Source organism: Ursus americanus, chromosome 3 (genome assembly GCF_024610735.1).
Source record: "Ursus americanus isolate L20-20 chromosome 3, mUrsAme1.1.p, whole genome shotgun sequence".
NCBI classification, from domain to species: domain Eukaryota; kingdom Metazoa; phylum Chordata; class Mammalia; order Carnivora; family Ursidae; genus Ursus; species Ursus americanus.
In genome coordinates, this window is record NC_142129.1 from 73,157,086 (window position 1) to 73,179,127 (window position 22,042).

Consider the following 22,042-nt stretch of genomic DNA (forward strand, 5'->3'; position numbering starts at 1 on the left):
GAGAAGTTGAGAATTCACAAACCCTAGGAATCAACAATTTCACATCAAAATGTATGTCCCACAAAAAGTCACGCACATGTGTCTCTCAATGGCAAATACTGTTTATAAGAGCGAAAACTTGAAAACAATCTATAAATACCATTAATGTAAAAAGAAATAAATGATGGTAAGTTTATAACACAGAAAGCCAGACAACAATAAAAAGGAAAGAATTCAATTATTTCACCTGTACCAACACAAGAAACTGAAAATCAATGTTGAGAAGTAGCAAAAGAATATATACGATACCAAATACCTGTATGTACAAAACACACAAAATAGTAATATATATTGTTTATGGATAAATATTTATGTAGTTAAAGTATAAAAAAGCCAGGAAGGAGGCACACTAATTGCAAGATAATGATTTCCCCTGAGAAGGATGAGGAAATGGAAGGCAGGAGAGCATCAACAGAATCTATAATGTTTATTTCTTTTAAAAAAAAACTATTAAATTTGTGTTGATTCTGTGGGGTACTCACAAGAGACAAGAGTGTCTCTCACATTATTCTATTTACCTTTCTTTGTATGTTTGAACTATTTCAAAACAGGAGCTTTTTTAAATTAAAGAAAAAAATTGTCCTAAAGAAATTTTCACAAGCACCTTCACATGGTCGATTTTGTAGATGCCACATAACAGCTAAGGGAGGAATAACACGAGGGTGGAGATGTCTCTAATACCATGGCGAGAAAAACTACAAGAAACAAAAATTAATGGCTGAAAGCTGCAAGGAGGTTCATGTTGACTCAACTTTCTAAAACCTTTTAAAGGGGTGTCTGGGTGGCTCAGTGAGTTAGTGTTGGACTCTTGATTTGGCTCAGGTCATGATCTCAGGATCGTGAGATGGGGCCCCATGCACAGCAAAGAGTCTGCTTGAAATTCTCTCTCCCACGCCCTCTGCTCCTCCCCCCATGCTTCTGCTCACATGCACACACTCCCACTCTCTTTCTCTCTCAATATCTCTCTTTCTACATAATAAATCTTTTAAAACCTTTTAAACCAGAGCTTCCCAAAGCAAGAGCTGCCTTGTAGGTATTAGGCTCACCTGCCAGGAATCCTTAGAACAGTTATATTTATTTATTTGAGAGAGAGAGAAAAGAGAGGAAGGGCAAAGAGAGGGGGAGAGCCTTAAGCAGACTCAGTTGAGCACGGAGCCCAAAGCAGGCTCAATCTCACAACCCTGAGGTCATGACATGAGCCGAAACTGAGTTGGACGCTTAACCAACTGTGCCACCCAGGTGCCTCAAGGTGATAAAAATGTTTTAACATTGACAGTGGAGGTGGCTGCATGACTATTAGAATATACTAATAAATTTTGAGTTGTAAACCATTGCTAAATGGGTGAATTCTAGGGCATGCAAGTTATACTCCAATAAAGCTCTTATTAAAAATATATACACAATTAAAATATACATAATTTTGTTCCTGAGGTTACAATGGGTCAGCTGAAGTCATGAGAACTGCTAGAGTTCATTTCTAAGGGCCAGCTACTTGATCCCAAGATTTTGATGTGGGACCTCCTCACTATCCTATGCCCTCACTTTCCTTTTTGGTCTTAACCCTTTCAGATCCTTCAGTTACACTAACATATAAGTGCTTAAAAACAGCTCAGACTGCCATCCCTCCCTGGGGACTCTTCTTATACTAAAGGAAGTATCCTCCAGCAGTGTTTTTTTCTGATTTAAATCAGATGTGCAAGTCTTTTAGCATCATGGAGATTTCATGGAGTAACAGTCCTATGTAGGTAATATCTACCTCCTAGGAAATAAAGTAAATATTTTATTTTAGCTTGTTAGGTCATAAAACGGTGGTAAAAATTGGAGAAAAATGAAAATAAAATAATAGACAAGAAAATATCTGGGACTTAATGGGAAAAAGAAAAAAAAGATGTACTTAGTTCAAAACCCCAGTTTAAAAAAAAAAAAAAATCAAAATTCCAAGAACAAATATCAAGGGAACTCCTTGGTTGAATATGTCATATGAGTTGAGATCCATCAAAAATACTACATGTCACTCTCCCACAAGACAAGCATCATTGTCTTAAAGAAAATGCAGCTCCAGGCACCAAATGGCAAACTCTGGTGAATAAAGTCACACACAAAGGTTAAAAAGCTCGGATTTATTTTTACTGGGAGAGATGAGGCTATAAACTGACATGAGTGATTCTGTCACAGTGATTAAGGTGGCAGAGAGACTGCGAGGCGGCCTTAGGTGGTGGAATGTCAGTGTGACAACCAGGGTCCGAGTTCCCACTGCTTTCTCCACAGTTCTCCTTCCTACCGTCATGGCCCTGCCTTTCCTAATAAACTCTGCCTCAAACCCGAAGCAAGAGGGACAGCTATTTCAGCTCAGATGCTCACAGTGATGGGGTCCTCACAGACCCTGGGCATACTATTTACAGGGTGTCGCTGTTAGGTTAGCAAGAAGACATGGGGGAGGAAGAGAACAAAGAGGTCACAGAGAAGGCAAAGATGTGGAAGGAAGCCCATGCTGCTTTCGAGTCATCCCAACAAAACATTTTAATAATCTGGAAGAAAGAAATACTATAATTGTTGGAAATACATCAAAAGTACATAAAATTAGGGGCACCTGGGTGGCTCTCAGTCAGTTGAGAGTCTGACTCTTGATTTTGGCTCAGGTCATGATCTCAGGGTGTGGGACTGAGGCCTGTGTCGGGCTCTGCACTCAGCACAGAGTCTGCTTGTCCCTCTCCCTCTGCTCCTCCCCTCCACCCTGCTCTCTTTCTCAAATAGATAAATAAATCTTAAAAAAAAAAAAAAAAGTACAGGGGTGCCTGGGTGGCTCAGTCGGTTAAGCATCTGCCTTCGGCTCAGGTCATGATCCCAGGGTTCTGGGATGGAACCCCACATCAGGCTCCCAGCTCAACAGGGAGCCTGCTTCTCCCTCTCCCTCTGCTGCTCCCCCTGCTTGTACTCTCTCGCTCTCTCTGTCAAATAAATAAATAAAATCTATTTAAAAAATAATAAATAAATCTTTAAAAAAGATAAAAATTAAAATTAAAAAAATTTAAAAGGTACATAAAACCAGTAACATAAATGTTCACAGAACTTTTTTTCATCTTTGAGACAGAAAATTGAAATAAACGCAGACTATAAATATTTGCTGAGCCTCAAGTATGCATCAGGCAGAACACTAAGCAGGGAACAAACAACAATGAATCTGAATGACAAAGTTGCAGCCCAAAGTTACACAGTCTCTCTCATGGGGATACCTTCTATTAACACACCTAAGTGCCAGTTGCTCTAATTCCCCTGCACCAACACACACATACAGGGGAATAATTTTATGACAAGCCTCTGAGGCAAGTTTTACTTTGACTATACCTATAAAAGTGCCTCGTCATTTCTTAATACTGAGTCTGAATCCTGGCAATATAGTTTCAGGTCACTTGAGAAGAACGTAAGAAGGGACACGCTCAGCAAGTGCCCAGCGTAGACTGAACACATAACTCAGAGTTTAAATCCAGGGAACGACCAGCAATGAGAACAAGAACAAGGATTTTAGGAGGGCAATGAGTCCAGCAGTAAAGAACAGAAGGGACACCTCACTCCACCTCCAAAGAAGAGAAGGAATGAGGGATGACTGAAGGGGAACAAAAGAAACAAACAGACAGAAAAAAGAAAAGCCACACCAAAAAACAGGCTTAAAGGTAAGTAGTAAAATGGGAAAGCTTGTTGAACTGTAACGCATTTTCCAAATGGCAAAATAATTAAGTTCAGCAACGTACGCCGGGGATGGTTCCCAACACTGAATGTAAATAACCTTTCAGACACTTGTTTTTTTCTTTAGTTGCTAAGAGAAAAAGAGGAACTTGACCGAAATAGAGTGGGGGAAAAATACAAAATAAACCAAGGGTCATAGGGAAAGTGAACAGAGCAAGACCATGCTCATGGGGAAACAGCAAATGGAAAGAGGTAACAGACAGGGATAGAACCCGTACTGAGAGATGAAGAGAAAAGAATTGACCAGGGAAAACTTGACCTCACAACAGGGGTTTGGGGACACGAGAACGGAAAAGGGCTCTGTTAAATTCACGGCATCAATGACTCCATCGGGTCAACACTTGCTTGTTGAGCACTTGCTAAGTACAAAGCTCTGGGTCAATGCTGGGAAGAAATGAAAATGGAGATGAGGACGCGTGACTTCGCTCCTTGTTTTTCTGTATAATTAAATTAAAATAAAATAATTTCTATCCCATCACCCTAGGAAAACTGCAAACTTAATTGATTTCATAACCAGAACATTTAGGAAATGTCCTAAACAACTCATTAATCGATAACCTCAAGTAGATTTCACATGGAATGGTTAAGCTATAAATTAATAGCATTCTCCCTTCATTAATCATGGGACCCTTGTCTAGGCAAGATCATTAAGAACTATAAGAACACCATGCTAAGTCATAACATGGGAGAACAGTTTTGCGGTCCTGAATAAATTCATCACCTTCAGGGATGTTTATCAAAGTCAGTAAAAATCTTCCTAAGAAATGATGACTTAGCTATTTAACATTAAGGTAAATTTGTAAATGCATCTGTAGAAAACAAACTCCCATTCTTCTTATTAAACATTTACCTAAAGTTTTCTTGGAAAGCACAGGAAAGTACTGCTAACTACATATAATGTTAACTGACCATGAAAATAACCCACTATTTATGGTAAACAGAGACTAATACTGTCCCCAGCATGACTGCACAAGATTGACCTCAAGACCTGACCTTTACTGCATGGGTCCACTGACCTTTGTCCCACATTTTCCTTAAGTTCTTTCCAGCTTATCTTTTAACTTAGGCAAAAGACTCAACAGGCAAAATATCCCATGATGGAAACTGAAACTATTATCTCAAGCAGTAACGACTGCCCTAAGAGCTCCAGCCGGCCCAAACCAACCAGATGAGTTTGAGCTCAATCACTGGCTCATATCTGTGCACATGGACCATGGAGTGACAGTTACGCTTATCTCATTATAATGCTAAAATCTCTGCCCAAAAAGGAGCACAAACCCCACTAACATAACACCCAACATATATACAGGCATGTTTCCTTGGGGTGCACACGAGACCTTGGGGTGCACACGAGACCACAAATGAGAACAAAACCCCCCTTTCTGTATATTTACACTAGCCCTAAACAAAAGGAACTCATTCACCCTTGTGCAGGGGTTTCATGGCTTTGGAAGTTATTCCCTGTGACCTCCTTACCTGCTGCAAGTAAACTTTCCTTTGTGTAACAACTCTACCTGGTATAGTTCCTATCTGTAACTATAGTTCCTGTCTACAACAAGGAGTGAGCTCATGTTAGTTCGATTACAATACCAAGTTATCCATCAAAATAAAACAAATTTTCCCAATTCTTACTTAACAGAACTTCTCAACCATTAACATACCTTTATTTAATGCATACAACATGGCATTCAAAATGAGCCTGCTGCTCATTTGTAGAAACCAAGTGTGATTTTCCAGAGCACGAAAAGCAATTAATCTTTAAGTAAGCCTCATCTCCTGACCCAGGAGAGGCAGTGTCTACAGTCGGAACTACATAATGGGGCAAAGAGTGGGCCCTGTGAAGTCCTCTCCCACTAGCCTGCGACATTTAAAAATGACCAACAAAGAGTAAGATGGAGGAAGAGGAGGAAGAAGAAGAAGGAATAAACAAGAATAAGCATATGAAGAAGAAGAAAAGGAAGAAGAGGAGTGAGGGGAGAAGAAGAAGAAAAGAAATGGTTCTTCCCTCTGAAACAGACAAAACTCATAGGTGGATTAAATCACAGGTGCCATCCGACCATGTCAGGCTAAAAAACACCAGGTTTCCTTAAAAACACAAGATCTATTTTTTGTTTGTTTGTTTCAAAAAACACAAGATCTAAATCAAGAGTGGAGCCAATCACTAAAACCTGGGTGTGTGAGATTAAAAACTTTTTTGTGCCTCAGACAGTTTCAGGGAGCTCTAGTTGAGCGGGGAGGATACTGCACCTGGCACGGTACACCCAGTATCTTCTCTAAATCTGCTTTGTGATCTCCATGAGCCTTACCTTCCACCACACTTCTACCCACACCCTGCTCCTGCCCACGTTCGGATGGCCTTAGCTCACTCTTCAGCCAACTGCTCTTCCAGCCGACTTTAGACTAAAATGACCATGCATAACCTTGACAGCTCATTATGCCCATGAGGGTCCACAGCTGGGTTCTGGCCAGACCCTTGACAGGCATTAAAAATCCGCTAGTGAATTCACAAAAACCTACAGAACCCAGTTTTGTGAAGTGTCGGCTGCATCTGCAGCATCTTGCTACGTAGGTTCAAAGAAAGAGAAACCACTTAAAGAAAATCTTGAGCTGTGACCAGGAGTACCAGTCTGACTCCAACCTCCTGACCTCACTAGTGGGAAATGAAGGCAATTTCTCCCAACCTAACCTATTTAAAAGACAAACCGAAAAAAATAAAAATAAGAACAGCAATTGACCAACTAGAGGTAAAGGCTATAGACATGAGTCAGTGCCAAGTAGAATAAGTGGTCTAAGAAAACTGTCAACCAGGAGTTCTCCTGCCTTGGGTAGAAAATTTTAAAGCCTCTTGCAAAATGTGAGCTCTTGAGACCCATCTTCAGGAAAGTCTCATTGATTTCTCATCTTCAAACGGTTATCTAATATTCTTTACTTGGGACAAAAAAAAAAAGAGAAGAAGAAGAAGAAGCAAAAGGGCAACCATCGCTCAGTGCTAAAATCTCCTGGTACAAAATTGATTTTTAAAAAGGAGAAAAATGTTGATTTACCCTTGCTGATACATGCATATGATTCTGAAAAATCTCTTCAATATAAACAAACAGATTGCCGAGGGTGGGGGTCAGGGGGTGGATTAAGTTGTTTACTCCTTTCCTTCCCAGTTATAACTGCTGATATTTCTGGGTCGCAGTATGGCATTTTTTTATTTTCGAAATTGAATTACATATAATAGTCTGTTCTAGGAAAAACAAAACAGATTTTGATCTTAAAAGCAAATCAAATGATGAAATCAGAAATAAAGGACCATTAGAAGTCTAAAATCATCTTTTCATAATCTGAAGTATTTATATTTTTAAAAATATAGCACATTGAAAAAGTAAGCAAAAAATAGAAATACAGTACATGGAACTCTATTGTAATCATGTGTAAAATAATTATAATTATCAAAAGGGTCCATAAATTCAATATTTGAAGACTAAAATTTATGCACGCATTCATTCTTTTAACTCAGTTCCGAAGAGGACTCCAGGATGTTTATATGGACACTTACAGGATAAAATACAAATTTTAAGCAGATGAGGAAACTGGGGAGAAAGGAAAATTCATCACTCCAAGAAATATTTATTAAGTACATACTCTGGGCCAGGCACTGTACTACACGGTGGAGATGTGTGGAGACAAACAGATAAGATCACTCTTCTTACTATTCTCGTAGTTTTATATCCTAATGATGGCACATTGGAAGAAAGACAGTAAGTCAAACGTTAAAGAGAATGTTGTCAAGGGCGGCTGGGTGGCTCAGTTGGTTAAGAGATGATCTGACTCTTGATTTCAGCACAGGTCATGATCTCATGGTCGTGGGGTCGGCCAGCGTGGGGCTCCTAGCTCAGTGCAGAGTCTGCTTCAGATTCTTCCTCCCTTCCCCCTGCCCCTTCCCGCTGACACTCACTCATGTCCCCCCCCAAATAAATAAAATCTTAAAAAAAAAAAAAAAAAAAGGATGGCATGTGCTGGCAAGTGCTAGGAAGACCACAGCATAACATGCTGTGATAAGGAGGGTGGGTGGGAATACTTCAGAGAAGTGGACGGAGGAAACGTAAGGTTACTTTTTCTATGCCTGAGTATTTAATTGAAGGAGAGCACGCATAATGAAGATGTGTACAGATATGACTTTCCGTACTGATAAATGATCACAAGTCAAGGGATATTTCAGAGGACCCTTGAGCTGAAGTGGGGATGAGGAGGAGCTGGTTGATGAGCTAGGATGAAGCTGCCAGGAAAACTCATGTTGTGACTTTGCCTTGGAGGAGGGCACAATTTGTCTCTAAACGTCTGGCATCCAACTTAAGGAAGGAAACAATTACATGACAATTCTCTCCTCTTGGTCCTGATTAGGCACCATCCATAATGTTCTCCAAGATTTCAATTAATCCTGTAACTGGTTTCTCAGGAATATTTCTTACAACGTCCTTCAAAATATCCTTTAGAAAAAGTCTGGTGAATTATTAAAGAGGTCAGGGATGCAAATGAGAAAACTGATACCAATTCAGATATAAAACTCTTGTGACTAACTTAAATCAAAAAAGATTTAAGACATTAAAAAATATGTATATCTTAAATCTTAAGGCTACACAGAGCTCCTCAACCCTGCATGCAAATAGGAAATGCACCGGGGAGATTTTTTAAAAATACCCCCACCCCAGAATCTCAGTAGGTGAGGCCAGCACTCGATGGAGGAATAGATGATAATTCCCCATAAATTGTTTCTCTTTTTTTTCCCCCCATAAATAGTTTCTCGTAAGTGAGTTTCTGGCGGATAAAACTCCAACAAGTACCCAGAGGACAGATAGTCTTTGCTGCCATTTAGATGTAGATTCAAATATTTCTATGTGGCTAAAAGAATATCTGAGGTAGAAGTAGAAATTATACCCATTCCTAGAAATGAAAACACAAAACAAGTGCTAAACAGGACATCAGTTCACTCCCGAATGAAGTTAGCAACCTGAGCAGCACTGAGAGTTTCTCAAAGAAATGTTAGGTTGATTCCAAAACAGAGATGAATGGGTAACTAACTACATGTTAAATAAGGAGCATTTATTACAAAAGGATTATTTTAGGTGGATCTCTAACTTTCTGTTTGAGAATTCTTTTCCCAACTCTACGGCTTACTAGATGTATGACCTCGGACAGGTCAATTAGCTTCCTTAAGCCTCAACAGCCTCAATTATAAAATGGATATAATATCTACCTCTAAATGAGATTATACATGTGTATCACTCAGCACAGTGCCGGGTACATGGTAACTATTCAACAAACACTAATTCTTATTTTTCAATTCTTTCCCTCAATATTTGCTTTCTAGGGCTTTTATTACCAAAGGAAACACATCCAACTGGATGTTCATGGAATCTATCATTTTGGTTATTACTGATTATGTATGTCTTTCATCCTAGGGCTTTGGCACTGGGGACTCTACAGCTACTTGCTCTAAGAAACCACAAAAGCTATTCTGTATCTTTTTCTTTTGAAAAAAGGAGTATGGATCCCCATTTAGCATTTAATGTTTCTGGTTTATGAAACTTCGAACACAAAAGAGTATACATAATTTTGGTACTGATGGCTGAATATTAAAATCTTCAATTTACAAAGAAAGATTTAACAATAAGTATACACATCCAATTCCAAAATAGAACCCAGGCCCTTCAAGAGGTGTTTTTCACCTTTTAAATGTTAAACATCTTTATGTAGTCCATTCTCACTCTCAAGTCAGTAAATATGATACATTCCTCCTGTGTCCTGCAAGCTGCAAGAAATATATATTCCATGGGACAAATGTTAGGAATCTTTGACCTCATTGCCATTGAATGACATCTAAAGAAATGTTCCCGGCCTTCTACCATCAGGCCAGTTAAGCACTGAGGTTAAGCCCAGGCAGTGCAGTGGAGTTAAAGTGCCAGGGTTCAAACCCCTTTTCAGCTACCTACCAGCTTTGTGGTTTTACAGCTGGTACGTATTACAGGTCACATGATTCTTGTAGGACTGCAGTGAGTTAATGTGTACCAAGTACCAAGAAAACTGCTGGGCACATAAAAAATAACCATATAAGTTATTGTATATTAAGTATTTTAGTATATACTATAACATATCTATAAGCACTTCTCTCTTTCCTGTTTTCTGTCTCCTTCCTCCTCCTCACCATACTCCTTATGTCCCTTCCTCTTCTGCTCTCCCCCTTCCTTTAATTAACATTCTTTTTCCCTTTGGAACTTATTCATGAAAATTAATGATAAATGTGGCCTTATCTGAGCCGCACTGGAGCTACTGAGTTCTAGTGACCTTACAGATTCCTGCTCTCAATGAGCCATGACAAGAAAGCAGGCCAGCCTCCATGTACTTTTAGGAAGGGCCCTGTCATTAAAAATGATAGAACACCTGGCATTCTTTGAAATGTGAGAAAGCAAATAAAACTAAGAATGTTTTTTATCAACCCATAAGCTCTTAGAGTCATTCATAGTTTTCCAGGTATAGCTGTAAAGAAGCAATGAAAGACGGGTTCTTTTCATACACAGTGAGATCATTAAGCAGAACTCCAAAGATACCCAAAAAATGTATATACAAATTGGGATCTCCCACAGTAAAACCAAGACTTGAAGAAAACTTCCACAATCCTGAACATCATTTTTTTTAACTGTTTAATTGTAAGAGAAGCATGTTGATAGGAGAATAAAAATATCCTGGAAAATGTCTCCTTCCTATTTATAGCAGAAGAACAAAGTTTTGATTGGTGGCAAAGCTTTATCAATATTGAGTTACTTAGGTTTAACAAATGCACATTAAGAAAAAAAAATTGTTTGTGCTATCCTTGCAAAATACTTCCAAAGCTATAATTCCTAGGAGTCCTTTTCGCCAGAGAAGCAAAGCAGTACTGCAGACAATTTACCGTGAAGCTGACTCAGTGCTCCCAAGTGAAACAGCACAATTTTAAGTACAGCTCATCCATGCTTAGGCATATGTATAAATATATTCACAAAAATGGAGTGCACTTCTACTTGCCATCTTACTACCAGCTTGTATTACTGATTATCAAAACTATGATAAATTATAGATCAATGTTTTTGGTACCTGACTACTTGAGAAGCTACAACATGATCCAGGGAAAGAGAAAGAGAAAAAAGTAGCCCATCTCTTCACTGACAGCAAAGACTTCTGACAAAAAGAAATTCCGCTCTTCGTAGAGAAATACAATCAATGGGTGAAAAACAAGTAATTGAAAATACATGAGGTGAACACGCAACAAAATAAACCACCAAATAACCTACCTCTGATGCTACAGTAAATATGTCATGCTTGGCTAGCAAAAAAAAAAAAAAAGTAGCCACTACAGTGCTTTTTCTTAAAAACAGCAATTAAGTGATAATCAGTATCAAACCATCAATACGGTTCAGTAGGTACTATCTTGCCATATGGATTCCCAGTTAAAAATGTTTTATCCATTGATCCACAAACACACAATTCCTTCAGCACAAATAACTTCAAGTTTGAAGAATGAACGACTCTGAATCATTTAAATACTCTAGTTCTGAGTGCTATTTTATGGGACTGAAATTACTTCAGAATAGATAGACAACCTTGAGGATACCAAGGTTACCCACAATCACATATGATTTCTTTGACTATCATTTCTAGAACTTTACAGCAAAAAAACCTTTCATTATGGGCTGATCATCCCACTTAGGATAAAAATAAAGTATGCATTCAAGTAACTGGCCATGTAGTAAAGAAATCTCTTATAATATGGACTATTATCGACAGAATTATTATTTCACCCCAAATTGTCAGCATTTTCCCAGAACCAAAAGAAAAATTTCTTCCAAAAATATGAGTCTTCTTTTCCATTTAGTGATCGAAAACTGAAACGAGGACACATTAAGAGTAAAATTAAGGTGTTTTATACCTTCATAGTTCTTGTGAGCTTTCTGAAACATTGAGTAATACATTGCTGGTTTCCTTACTCTAGGCCAATGGCTTATCTTACCAGGTGAGAAGTAATTCCTGAATAGGGTTAGATGACCTACAAGGTCTCTTCCACCTCTAGAACTGTTAGATTCTACTTAGTTATGTAAATTTTAGCAATTTGTAACTTACTTCTGGGAATGTGTTAAATTCGGGCAATTAGGGCACCATTTTGCATTAAAGTGATGTCATAAAATTTCTAAATAGTACTCAAGCAGCCTGAGGGAGTAAATGTTATTTAACTGAAACTCATATAGTGCTTACAATATCCCCAGCATTGTTCTAAGTAGTTATAAACTCATTTATACAGTATTTTCAGTATACTTAGTAACCAAATTCTTACGAAGCTTAATGAGTATGGGAATTAGCATTTACCAATAAATTAAAGTGAACAACCACTTTCACTTACCCTTTAAAACTAATATTATTCATTTCTAACAATTAGGATCATCCCACAATATTATGAATCTGCTCAGTTACCTCTCCTTACGGAAGCCCTTCAATTGCCTTCAGGACAAAGTCCAAAATCCTCCACAAATCATGAAGGTACTGTGGCATCTACTCTGCTTTCTTGTTTTGGCTCATCTGTACCTTAAATTCTAACTATTTGCACTTAACAAACATGTGTCCTGATTCCCACCTGCCCACTAATTGCTGCCTCTTTGGTTTGATATGCGCATCACCTTCCTTTAATCTGGCCAATTCCCACTCACCCTCAATACACAGCTAAGGCAGCACCTCCCCATGAGAGGCCCCCTGACTGCTCACCTGGTTTAAATACTGTGTTTTCTCTGCTTCCACAGCTTTCTATGATCACCTCCAGATTATCACACAGAAGGGCAGAGTATAACTCCTTTTCCATTCATATATCTTCCCACTTGTCTGTAAATTCCTTAAAGGCTTGAACAGTGTCTTTTATCTCTAAATCCCCAGAGCCTTGTACAAAAATTGGTATACAGTATGAGCCCAAGTAAATAAATGTCTTTTAAGCACACAAATCAGCAAATGAATATATAAGCTTTGTGAAATGATAGAAAGGCATCCCAATTTTATTTCTGAAGAAGAAAGGAAATTACTAAAAATATCTACGGGTAGCTAAGATGCCATAATTTTATCTATTTAATTACCAGGGAACTAATAAGGGCCATATATAATCAACTTGAGTTTTTAGGTCCAATGCCAGCTCTCAATGAAACCCAAAATGCAAAAATGCAGGAAAACTCCTTAGTTTCCTAACTGCAGGAAAATTTGGCATATGGCAACTAAGTCTTCACAACTATAACTACCAGATTCAAGACCTAGTCGTCGGGGATTTCTAACTGTAGTTTAAGAGCATGGTAAACTGCAACCTCCCAGCTGATCTAGACTTCCAACCACATGTACCGTGTGTACCTTACAACGTGCCAGGCTCGTAAAAATTCCTCTGATGAGGAGTGCCTGAGTGGCTCAGTCGGTTAAACATCAGTCTCTCTCTTTTTTTTTTTTACTGTTATATGTTAGTCTTTTATTACATGTATTTCCATATTTTCATACACACATATGCATTTTTTTACTAGAACAAGATCATAATGTTGTAAATAGTTTGTTTTCTTTTCATCATCTTTCTCTTTCCCTGTAAGTTCCCACAGAATCTAATACCTCGATCCTACTGAAATTACTCTAATTGTCACACAACTATTTCCCCAAAGCTAGTTTGTCCAAATCAGGGTTTAGGTCCAGAGCCTGCATTTTACCCAGTTTGTATATCCCTTAGCTGTGTTAAATCTAAAACAGTCCTTTTCTTTATCTGTTAATTTTCCTGCTCAATGTTTGTCTGATCACTTCCTCATGCTGTCACTTAGCCTGCTCCTCTGTTCCCTATATTTCCTAGAAATCAGAAGGCACACCTAAAAGCTTGATCGATTTCTGTTAATAAATTTTGTCTAGAACACATTTTGCGTGCCATTGTATGTTTCACATGGCATTTCTTCAGCAAGCACGTGCCATATGGTTTTACCATCACTGAAACTCAGAGTGTCCTCTGGGTTGCGTGATGGCCGCTGCAGCTGGCTGCTAGCCGGTGATGTGATTCCCCCTGTGACCAGAGTATTCAGTATGGAGTTCCTTTAGCAGCACACAGATGTGCTGTTTCCCCTCAGCCATTCACTGTGTGGCCAGTTCCTTTTGACAGCCCTGGCCTGAATTAACATGCATTACAAATCACAAAACGATGATTTTCTAATGTTACCATTTCTTCTGCATTTACCAGCTGTCACTCCTTAGTGAAAAAGAGCTTTCCCTAATCAACTAGACCCATTTGGTTACTCTGAAAAGCATTCGGACAAGCGTCGGACTCTTGACTTCAACTCAGGTCATGATCTCAGAGTTGTGAGATGGAGCCTGCCATGGGCTCCGCACAGGGGCATGGAGCCTGCTTGGAATTCTGTCTCCCTCCTCTTGTGCCCCTCCCGCCCCCACTTGCAGCATGTGAGCATGCTCTCTCTATCTAAAAAAAAAAAAAAAGAAGAAATTTAAAATTGTTACTTTCAATCCTAATGTGAATAAATAATCTATTCACACTGTTCAACCTAAATCCTACCAGTTCATGCGTACCTCACCAAAAGCCAATTATTCTTCTCAACTGTGAGGTTTATTATTGTAAGAAGGAGAAACTGCATGTGTCCAAGGTATCTTCCACCCCAAGTGGAAAGGCCTATGATCCAAAAACTGCTGAAGTCGTGCTCCATAAATGGAGGGAAAACAAGGAAGACTGGCCTGTTTTCCAAAGGTGGTGGTCTTTCACCAACACAGTGAAGGGCAGGGGGTACCTGAAGACACTACCAGCACGAGGCAGAGACTTGGAGTTTCCAGGTCCAATTCTCCGGGGTTTTTTTCTGCATTTCTACTTTCTTCGGTTGCCCTTCTTCTCCAAGAAAGTCTTTGTGATTTGTTTTAAAGCACTGGCTCTACCAGCAAAAATTCAGACTATAAACTACAGGATGAAACACCAGTAGTTTCGATGAATAAATTGAAAAGAAAAAATCAAGGAAATGGACATGGGGAAACTATGCATTAAAGAGACTCAAAAAAATTAACTAATTGCAGTCTATAGACACTGGGTCCTGAATCAAACAAACTTAAATATATGTGTTTTACATTTATATATATTTTTCAAATATGTTTACATATATTTAACATATTTATTTAATTTATATTTATATATTAGGTATAATGGTTACATTTTTGAAAGAAGCCTTTTAGAAGTGCAGAGTGAATTTTTTATGAATGAAATTGTATGATTTGCTTCAAAATAATATGAGAAGGGAAGAAAATAGGTAGGAGATAGATAAAACAAAATTGACTATGAGTTGCTAATTGTTGAAGCTGGGGGTTCATTATAATATTCTGTCTATTTTGTGTGTGTTTGAAGTTTTTCAATCAAAAGTTGCAAATGTGTGCAAGAATATTCCTCCACAGAAATAACTCTCATTTACTAAAAAATAAGACGGTGTCCCCTACTTCTTCAGTTTTACTATGAAAACAAGTTAAAATGAAAGGGGAAAATAGGTATTTATCAAACATTAATTCAAATAATAGAATCCTTCATTAAAGCTTGGCACATTAGATTTCTACTGCAATAATCAAACTCTGATGGATATTACCGTAGCCCTTTAAATTAATTTCTTACATGAAAATTTCAACAGAGCCTTCAGCTGCAAATTTACAGATTTAAACGGCATTTTTCTCTTTTTACATATTTCACACATATAGATCAAATACTAAGACTATCACAGCATCAACGTGCATCTTAAAGTATTAAATCTATTTGCACATGTGAAAATGTTCAGCCTGCCTTGAGGTCAGCGAAGTTTACATTTTCAACCACATGAACAAGTTCTACCTTAATATGTACTTACAGATGAATGAACTGTTTGCCAAGTCTATGTATATAAACACAGAAATTGTTTACAGAGCCCCAAAATCATTACCCAAATTAACAAGTTCAAAATACTTCTCAGGCATTAGCTGTGGATGTGTGATATTGATATAAACACGGGTAAATCGTAAACTTAGATGTTTAAAAAACATAGTTTATAAATGCCCAATAAACAACACGGCTGGCTGAAATGGACTGCTACCAATGAAGAAATGGGGGAGGAGACGCCTTTCCTGAAAGGTGAAGGCGAATGGGTACATCTCTGGTGTCCACAAACTGTGTGACCTGAGAACACCGCAGTTTGGCTTGTTTTTACAGTTTGAGTTTAGTTAGGGATGTCTAGGCTTGTCTTTTCATTTGTTCTACAGTACCAACCTTGGTTTAAATCACGTACAAAGTCTTTCTGAGGATTAAAACAAGCACCACAATAATGATGATGCAAATCCTGCCCAAATATTATATCCCTTCTTGCCTATGCACGGCTTTTGCCTGACAGAAGTGAGAGGGTCTCCGCCCCTTCGCTCAGGATACAGCACTGCAGAAGACATCCCGCACAAACTCCTCTCTAGCAAAGCTTCGGCCTGTGGATCTTTGAGGGGTTTTGTCTCCCCCCCGCCCCCCTCCCCGCTTCTTTTTTGCACAGGGAGCGCCATGCATGACTCGCATTAGGACTGCGCTCATTTCACCAAAGACACTGCATCTCCGGGGCGACGGAGAGCAAACGTGGGGTAGGGTGGGCCAGGCCGCGCCCAGGCCCACCCCCCGGACCGCGCCTCTCACCTGCCTGCCGCCGGGGTGGCCCCGCACCCGCGTGTCGAGCGCGTCGTGTCCAGTTTCGTCTTCGCCGCCGGAGCGGTAGAGGAGCCGGAGTGGCACGATGCTCTGGCGCTCCAGGAAGCGGTTTTCGTTCCTCCTCTCCAGCTCCGTCAACGAGGCGTCTCCTCCAGGCAGGAATAGGGTGAAGAGGGAGTGGGGAGAAAAGGAGAAAATAATGACCCTGACCCACACCTGTGCCTTCTGCGGTCCGACGTCTCCTCTATGAAAATCCCGCTGCCCCCTCCCTCCCGGTCCCTATCTGAGAAGGACGCAGAGACACCAGCCGGAGAGCCCTGGACCAGCTCATCTGAGATCATCCAGGATCGGGGCCCAGAAGCACGGCACCCCTTTCCCATCCTCCGCATTCCTCCTCTTCAGAAGAGGAAAAACAGGCATTTGACCGAAGGCTTCTAATGCATCCGCGCGCCCCCACACATGTATTTTTGCTTCACTTCTCACCACCCTTCTAAATAAAAAAATCTCCCCGCGCACTCGGGAAACGGGGATGCCCGTTTCCAGCGCGCTTGAGGGCTGCAAAGACTCCCCGAAAATGGTACGTCCCGAAGCCACAGAGGGTGGCGAACTTACCTGCCCGGTCGCAGCGCGCCGGGGGGCAGGTCCCCAGGGCGCAGAGCAGCAAGAAGGGCACCGACGCAGCCGCCGCCGCCTGCATGGTGCTGCCGTCAGCCCGCCTCGTTCGAGACGCTCAGCTCCGCATGCCCGGGCCGCCGGGTCCGGCTCCTTCGGCCCGCGCCCCCCGGCTCGCTTCGGCCGCCCCCTCCCAGCCCCGGCCGGTGCTGCGGCGGCCGTGGCGCTGCAGCCTCCGCCGCGGCGCTGCCTCAGTGCTGCATTGTGCTCCGCGGGCGCTTCCGCTGGCGGGGGGAGCGAGCGAGTGCTGCATTGGGCGGTTGGCTGTAGCTAAGTGGTTTCTAGCGCCTCCCACCTCATCCCATGGCAAAGGCTCCGGCGAGCGAGGAGCGCTCGGCAGGGAGCGAGCGCCTGGTGCACTCGCCCCCCGCGCGCGGGCAGGGGCGCGCGCCGGAGAGTCAGCTGGGAAATGTAGTTCTCGCTCCGCATCCCGCCGGTCTGCACCAAGGTGCGGACTGTCGCGACGTCGTGACCACGGAAGACAGAAGTGGGGGAAAGGGCAGAAGAGAGGTCATCGCTGGCAGGCCTCCTGGGCACCGAAATATTCCAACTGTGCCGCTGCGAGAGCCAGTATTCCTTCACTCTGTGCGTCCGCAAAGAACCGTAATAATGTTTTCCACAGATTCAGTAATTACTTAAATTATCAAAAGGGAATCACACCCTCAAGAGTACGGGGTAAGTTATTCATTGAGGACCTACTGTGTGTCCGGTGGCTGACGAAGCAGGGGGACACAGTCATGAACCACATGAGTGTAAGAGGCACGTGCTCTCAGATATAGTAAACACCGTTTTTTTACATTACAGTGTGAAAGTGCCCTGGTAATGCTTAGAGAAGGATCATTAACTCAGCCAGGCGAGTCAGGAGGGCACAGCAAGAAGGTCAACGCAGACACTGGAAGGCTGTCTTGGATTTAGCCCAAGTGTCCAGGATGTTTTGTCCTTTCTCTGATCTCTGCCTGTCTCAAACCTGTTTGTGAAAACCAGACTTGAGGAACTCTACCTTCTCGGGCTGCTAATTCCATTTTTGTCTAATTCCAAATGTTAGAAACTGAGGATGAGACAGTAATAAATTATTATTAATTAACACTCATGTAGTATGACGCAGTTTTTCTGAGGTCACATATAATGTCGTTCGAACTTTGGATCAGCAATTTGATAAGCAGTAGTATTCCCATTTCAGAGAGGAGGAAATTCAGGCCTAGAGCTGCACCTTCCAAATACTGTAACCACTAGCTACATGTAGCTATTTAAATTTAAATTAATTTAAAATAAATAAAATGTAAAATTCAGTTCCTCAGTCACACTAGACACATTTCTGTACTGCCTATGACTAGCAGCTACTGTATTGTAGAGCAAAAATATAGAACATTTCCATCATTGCAGACAGTTCTTCGGACAAATGTGGCTTAGAGAATTTAAAGGACTTTTCCTAAGGTTCCATGGCTAGTTATAGAGTAGACTGGATATCCTGCTTTCAGATCTGAGTCTTTTTCCAGAGTTCCTGGTGGAACCTGTGTTTTGGTTCTGTAAAGCATGCAGGAGAATCTTACACATGATGCTCTGTGGAGATGTTTTTTCCTTCCCCAGTGGAAAAAAAAATTTTTTTTTACCTCTGCCTCTTGTGACATGGTTTCAGGTTTCCATCATGATTTGAAAATACACTCCAGTATGTCAGTGTCCCAGCTAAAGTGTGGTACTCAGTATTAAATACAACTTACACATGGTTTTACAAGCAAACAGTAGAGAGGGACTCTTTTCTCCTTTGAGAGAACATTCTATCATATTTAGGTAACCAAAGCTCATTGATCTTATAGTCATTTCAAAAAAATTTCCCCAAATTTTCAAATAACTAAGACACTTAAGAATTTTATATATGACATGCAATAATAGCCTGAAAAGGGGCTAAAAGATTTCAGTGATACACTTTAGTAGCTACAGTAAAAGAGAATTAAAACCCAAGGGATTGGAGGCACCTGGGTGGCCCTGTTGGTTAAGTGGTGGACTCTCAGTTTTGGCTCGCTCATGATCTCAGGATTGTGAGGTCCCTGAATGATATTCTTGGTATTTCTGTTGGTTTTGTACCTTTAATTAGAAAGGACTATAAAATAGCCACACAGATTCTTTAGTTCTACAGTATGCAAATACAAATAGGTTGTAATATTAGGAAAACTTTTGTTTTAATGTGAGAATGAGCATATCCAATTTCTGCTTTACGGTATTAAAGTTTTATTCCCAGAGCTAAAAAAAAAAAAAAAAGCTAAATTGCGTGTGTTCTCTGGAAAATTTTCTATTCAGATCCTTTGTCTATTTTCTAATTGGATTGTTTGTTTTGCTATTGATTCGTATGAGTTAGTTATATATTTTGGATATTAACCCCTTATCGGAAATATGATTTGTAAATATTCCTTCTATTCAGTAGGTTGTCTTTTTATTTTGTTGATAGTTTCCTTTGCTGTGCAGAAGCTTTTTAGTTTGATATAGCCCCATTTATTTTTATTTTTGTTGCTTTTATTTTTAGTGTCAAATCAAAAAGGTGATTGCCAAGACTAATGTCAAGGAGTTGATGTTGAGAGCTGTGGAGTTGATTAATAGAACATGGTTCCTTTAGGAGCAAAATGGATGGACAATAACAAGGTAATTTCTCAACGTGTATCATTAAAATAAATCAGCCTCAGGAGGCTGTGGGAACTTGCTCCGATCAAGAATCATGATCTTCTATTTCCAGACTTGAGTCAGTTTTTCAACCCAGAAACCACCAACTGAAGAAAAGGTCATGTTCCGAGGAGAAGGACCCCACATCACATGTTAAATACACATGGTAACTATTCCCTTAGCTCTTCCTCCAAAGGGACTTACCTCCATTTACCTAGGTAACTGCACTGGAGAAAAGGGTAAGAACACCCAAATAACTGTTGGATGCAGGGTCTGAACAGTCAGTGATACCTGGGACCCAAAGCATCTATTATAATGGGGGCATGTGGGAGCCAGGTAATAAATGGAGTCCTGGCCAAGCTTTGGCTCATAGTGGGTCAATAATGTCATTTGCTTAGCCTCTGAATGTTTTATTAGAAAATACTTAGTACTTCAGTAAATCACCCACATTGTATCTCTGACCTATAGGGTAAGAATTATAGTGAACAAGACCCCCGCCAAAAAAGGAAAAGAAACAGAAACAGAAATTGAAAAGAAGAAAAGACCAAGTGAGAGTCTGAAACTGCCTCATTCTCTCAGCCAAATAATAAATCAAAAACAGTATCTTAACGTGGGGAGATGGTAGTGGTGGTGACGGAGGAAATTGGTGCCCCTGTTAAATACAAATATCTAAAGATGGTTGATTCCCATCCTGATATTCATCTGGGTTATAAAGAATAACAGTAGACTGCCACAAACTGCACTAAGTAGTAGCCTCATTGCAGATGCAGTGCCAGATGTGATATCCTTTTCTTTGCAAATGAACATAACCTCAGGTACGTGATATGCAACCATTGTTTGGGCAGATGCATAACTTTCCAATCCAGTCAGAAAAAAATGAGGAACAGATTGCATTCATAGGGAAAAGATTACAGTATACATTTTACTTGTCCTCTGTTATAATTGGAAAAGGACGCCATTGAGAACATCACATTAATCCATTATATTGATGATATATTTATCATACCACATGATTAAGAAGTTGCTAGCACATTGGAACGTTGGTGAGGTGCATGTCCTCCAGGGCATGAAACATGTACCCTAATAGGATTCAGGGACCTGTCACATCAGTAACATTTTTAGAGTTCCAGTGGTCAGGGGCATGCCACAACATCCCATCCAAAGTAAAAGACAAATGATTGCATCCTAAACTTCCCAAACATGAGGGAAACAATGCTTGGAAAGCCTCTTCAGATTCTGGAAGGAGTATATTCCACATGGGAGTACTGCTTCTGCCCAAGGGCACGAAAGGCTGCCAGCTATGAGCCAAAAATTGCTCTGCAGTCATATAACCAGGCAGGTTCAAAGGTTTGAGAGTTATCAGTGGTAGGAAAACTGGAGTTTATGGAAAGCCCCAATAGGGAAATGACAACTTTCCCTGGAGGCTTAGAGTAAAGCTATGCCATCTTCAGTGGAGAATTATGTACTTTTGGAAAAATGAAAATGGTTTTTTGTATGAGATGATGACATGAGAGACGAAGCGCCTGTCTGTGGGGCAAAAACCATCATGTGGTCACAACTACCAGTCATGAGCTGAGGTTCTGTCATTAGATCTATTAAGTCATCAAATTGGGCAGGTGCACCAATAATCTATTGTAAAATGGAAGTGTACATCCGGGATTGAGCTAGAGCACGACCAGAGAGCTCGAGGAGAGAGCTCAAGGAATAAGTAGGCAGCCCAGGTGCCCATGTCATCCACTGTATGGCGTCAGTTCCTCTCCCTCAGGTCACACCTACAGGTGTATGGGCCATCTCTTTGGACCAGATGGAAAAACTCAAACTTCGATCAGGGGATTAGTTGCTTCTGTGGGTACAAGCTGAAAATACATGGTAGGTGCCATACAGCTCCACTCAGTGGTGGCACTGAAAGCCAGTCACAAGAGAATCTTCCTGATGGGCAGAACTTCAAGTGGTATCGCCTTTGTATGGAAAGAGAATGGCCCAAGTTTAGAATATATATGGACTGCTGGGCAGTGAGAAATGACATGACTGGCTGTTAAGGGACTTGGGAAGAAAAAGATCTGAAGATTGAATATAAGGGGTAGAGGCAGATGGCATATGGGTGTGGGCATGAAGTGTAAGCATCTTCATATCACATGTTAATGCTACCCCAATGCTGGCACAACGGGTACATAAGCAAAAGGATTATGGTGGCAGGAAAAAATCATGTATAGGCATGGG

The 22,042-nt window shown here is 40.5% G+C and overlaps 1 protein-coding gene across 13 annotated transcripts in view; it reads right to left on the bottom strand.

The window, feature by feature from the left end:
- ADAM22 (ADAM metallopeptidase domain 22) overlaps positions 1 to 17,467 on the bottom strand; it is a 214,977-nt gene extending 197,510 nt beyond the window's left edge. For 7 of the 13 annotated variants that reach the window (XM_087861104.1, XM_087861105.1, XM_087861106.1 and 4 more), the window contains exons 1-2: positions 17,111 to 17,389; positions 16,487 to 16,647 (exon numbers count right to left, since the gene is read on the bottom strand). In XM_087861104.1, coding sequence (XP_087717230.1) covers positions 16,487 to 16,647; positions 17,111 to 17,195 — 246 coding nt within the window. In that variant the 5' untranslated portion in view covers positions 17,196 to 17,389. Of the gene's footprint in view, positions 1 to 16,486; positions 16,648 to 17,110 lie in introns of all 13 variants that reach the window. The other 6 variants (XM_087861102.1, XM_087861101.1, XM_045793322.2 and 3 more) reach the window with 2 other exon arrangements.
- Positions 17,468 to 22,042: the final 4,575 nt, after the last annotated feature.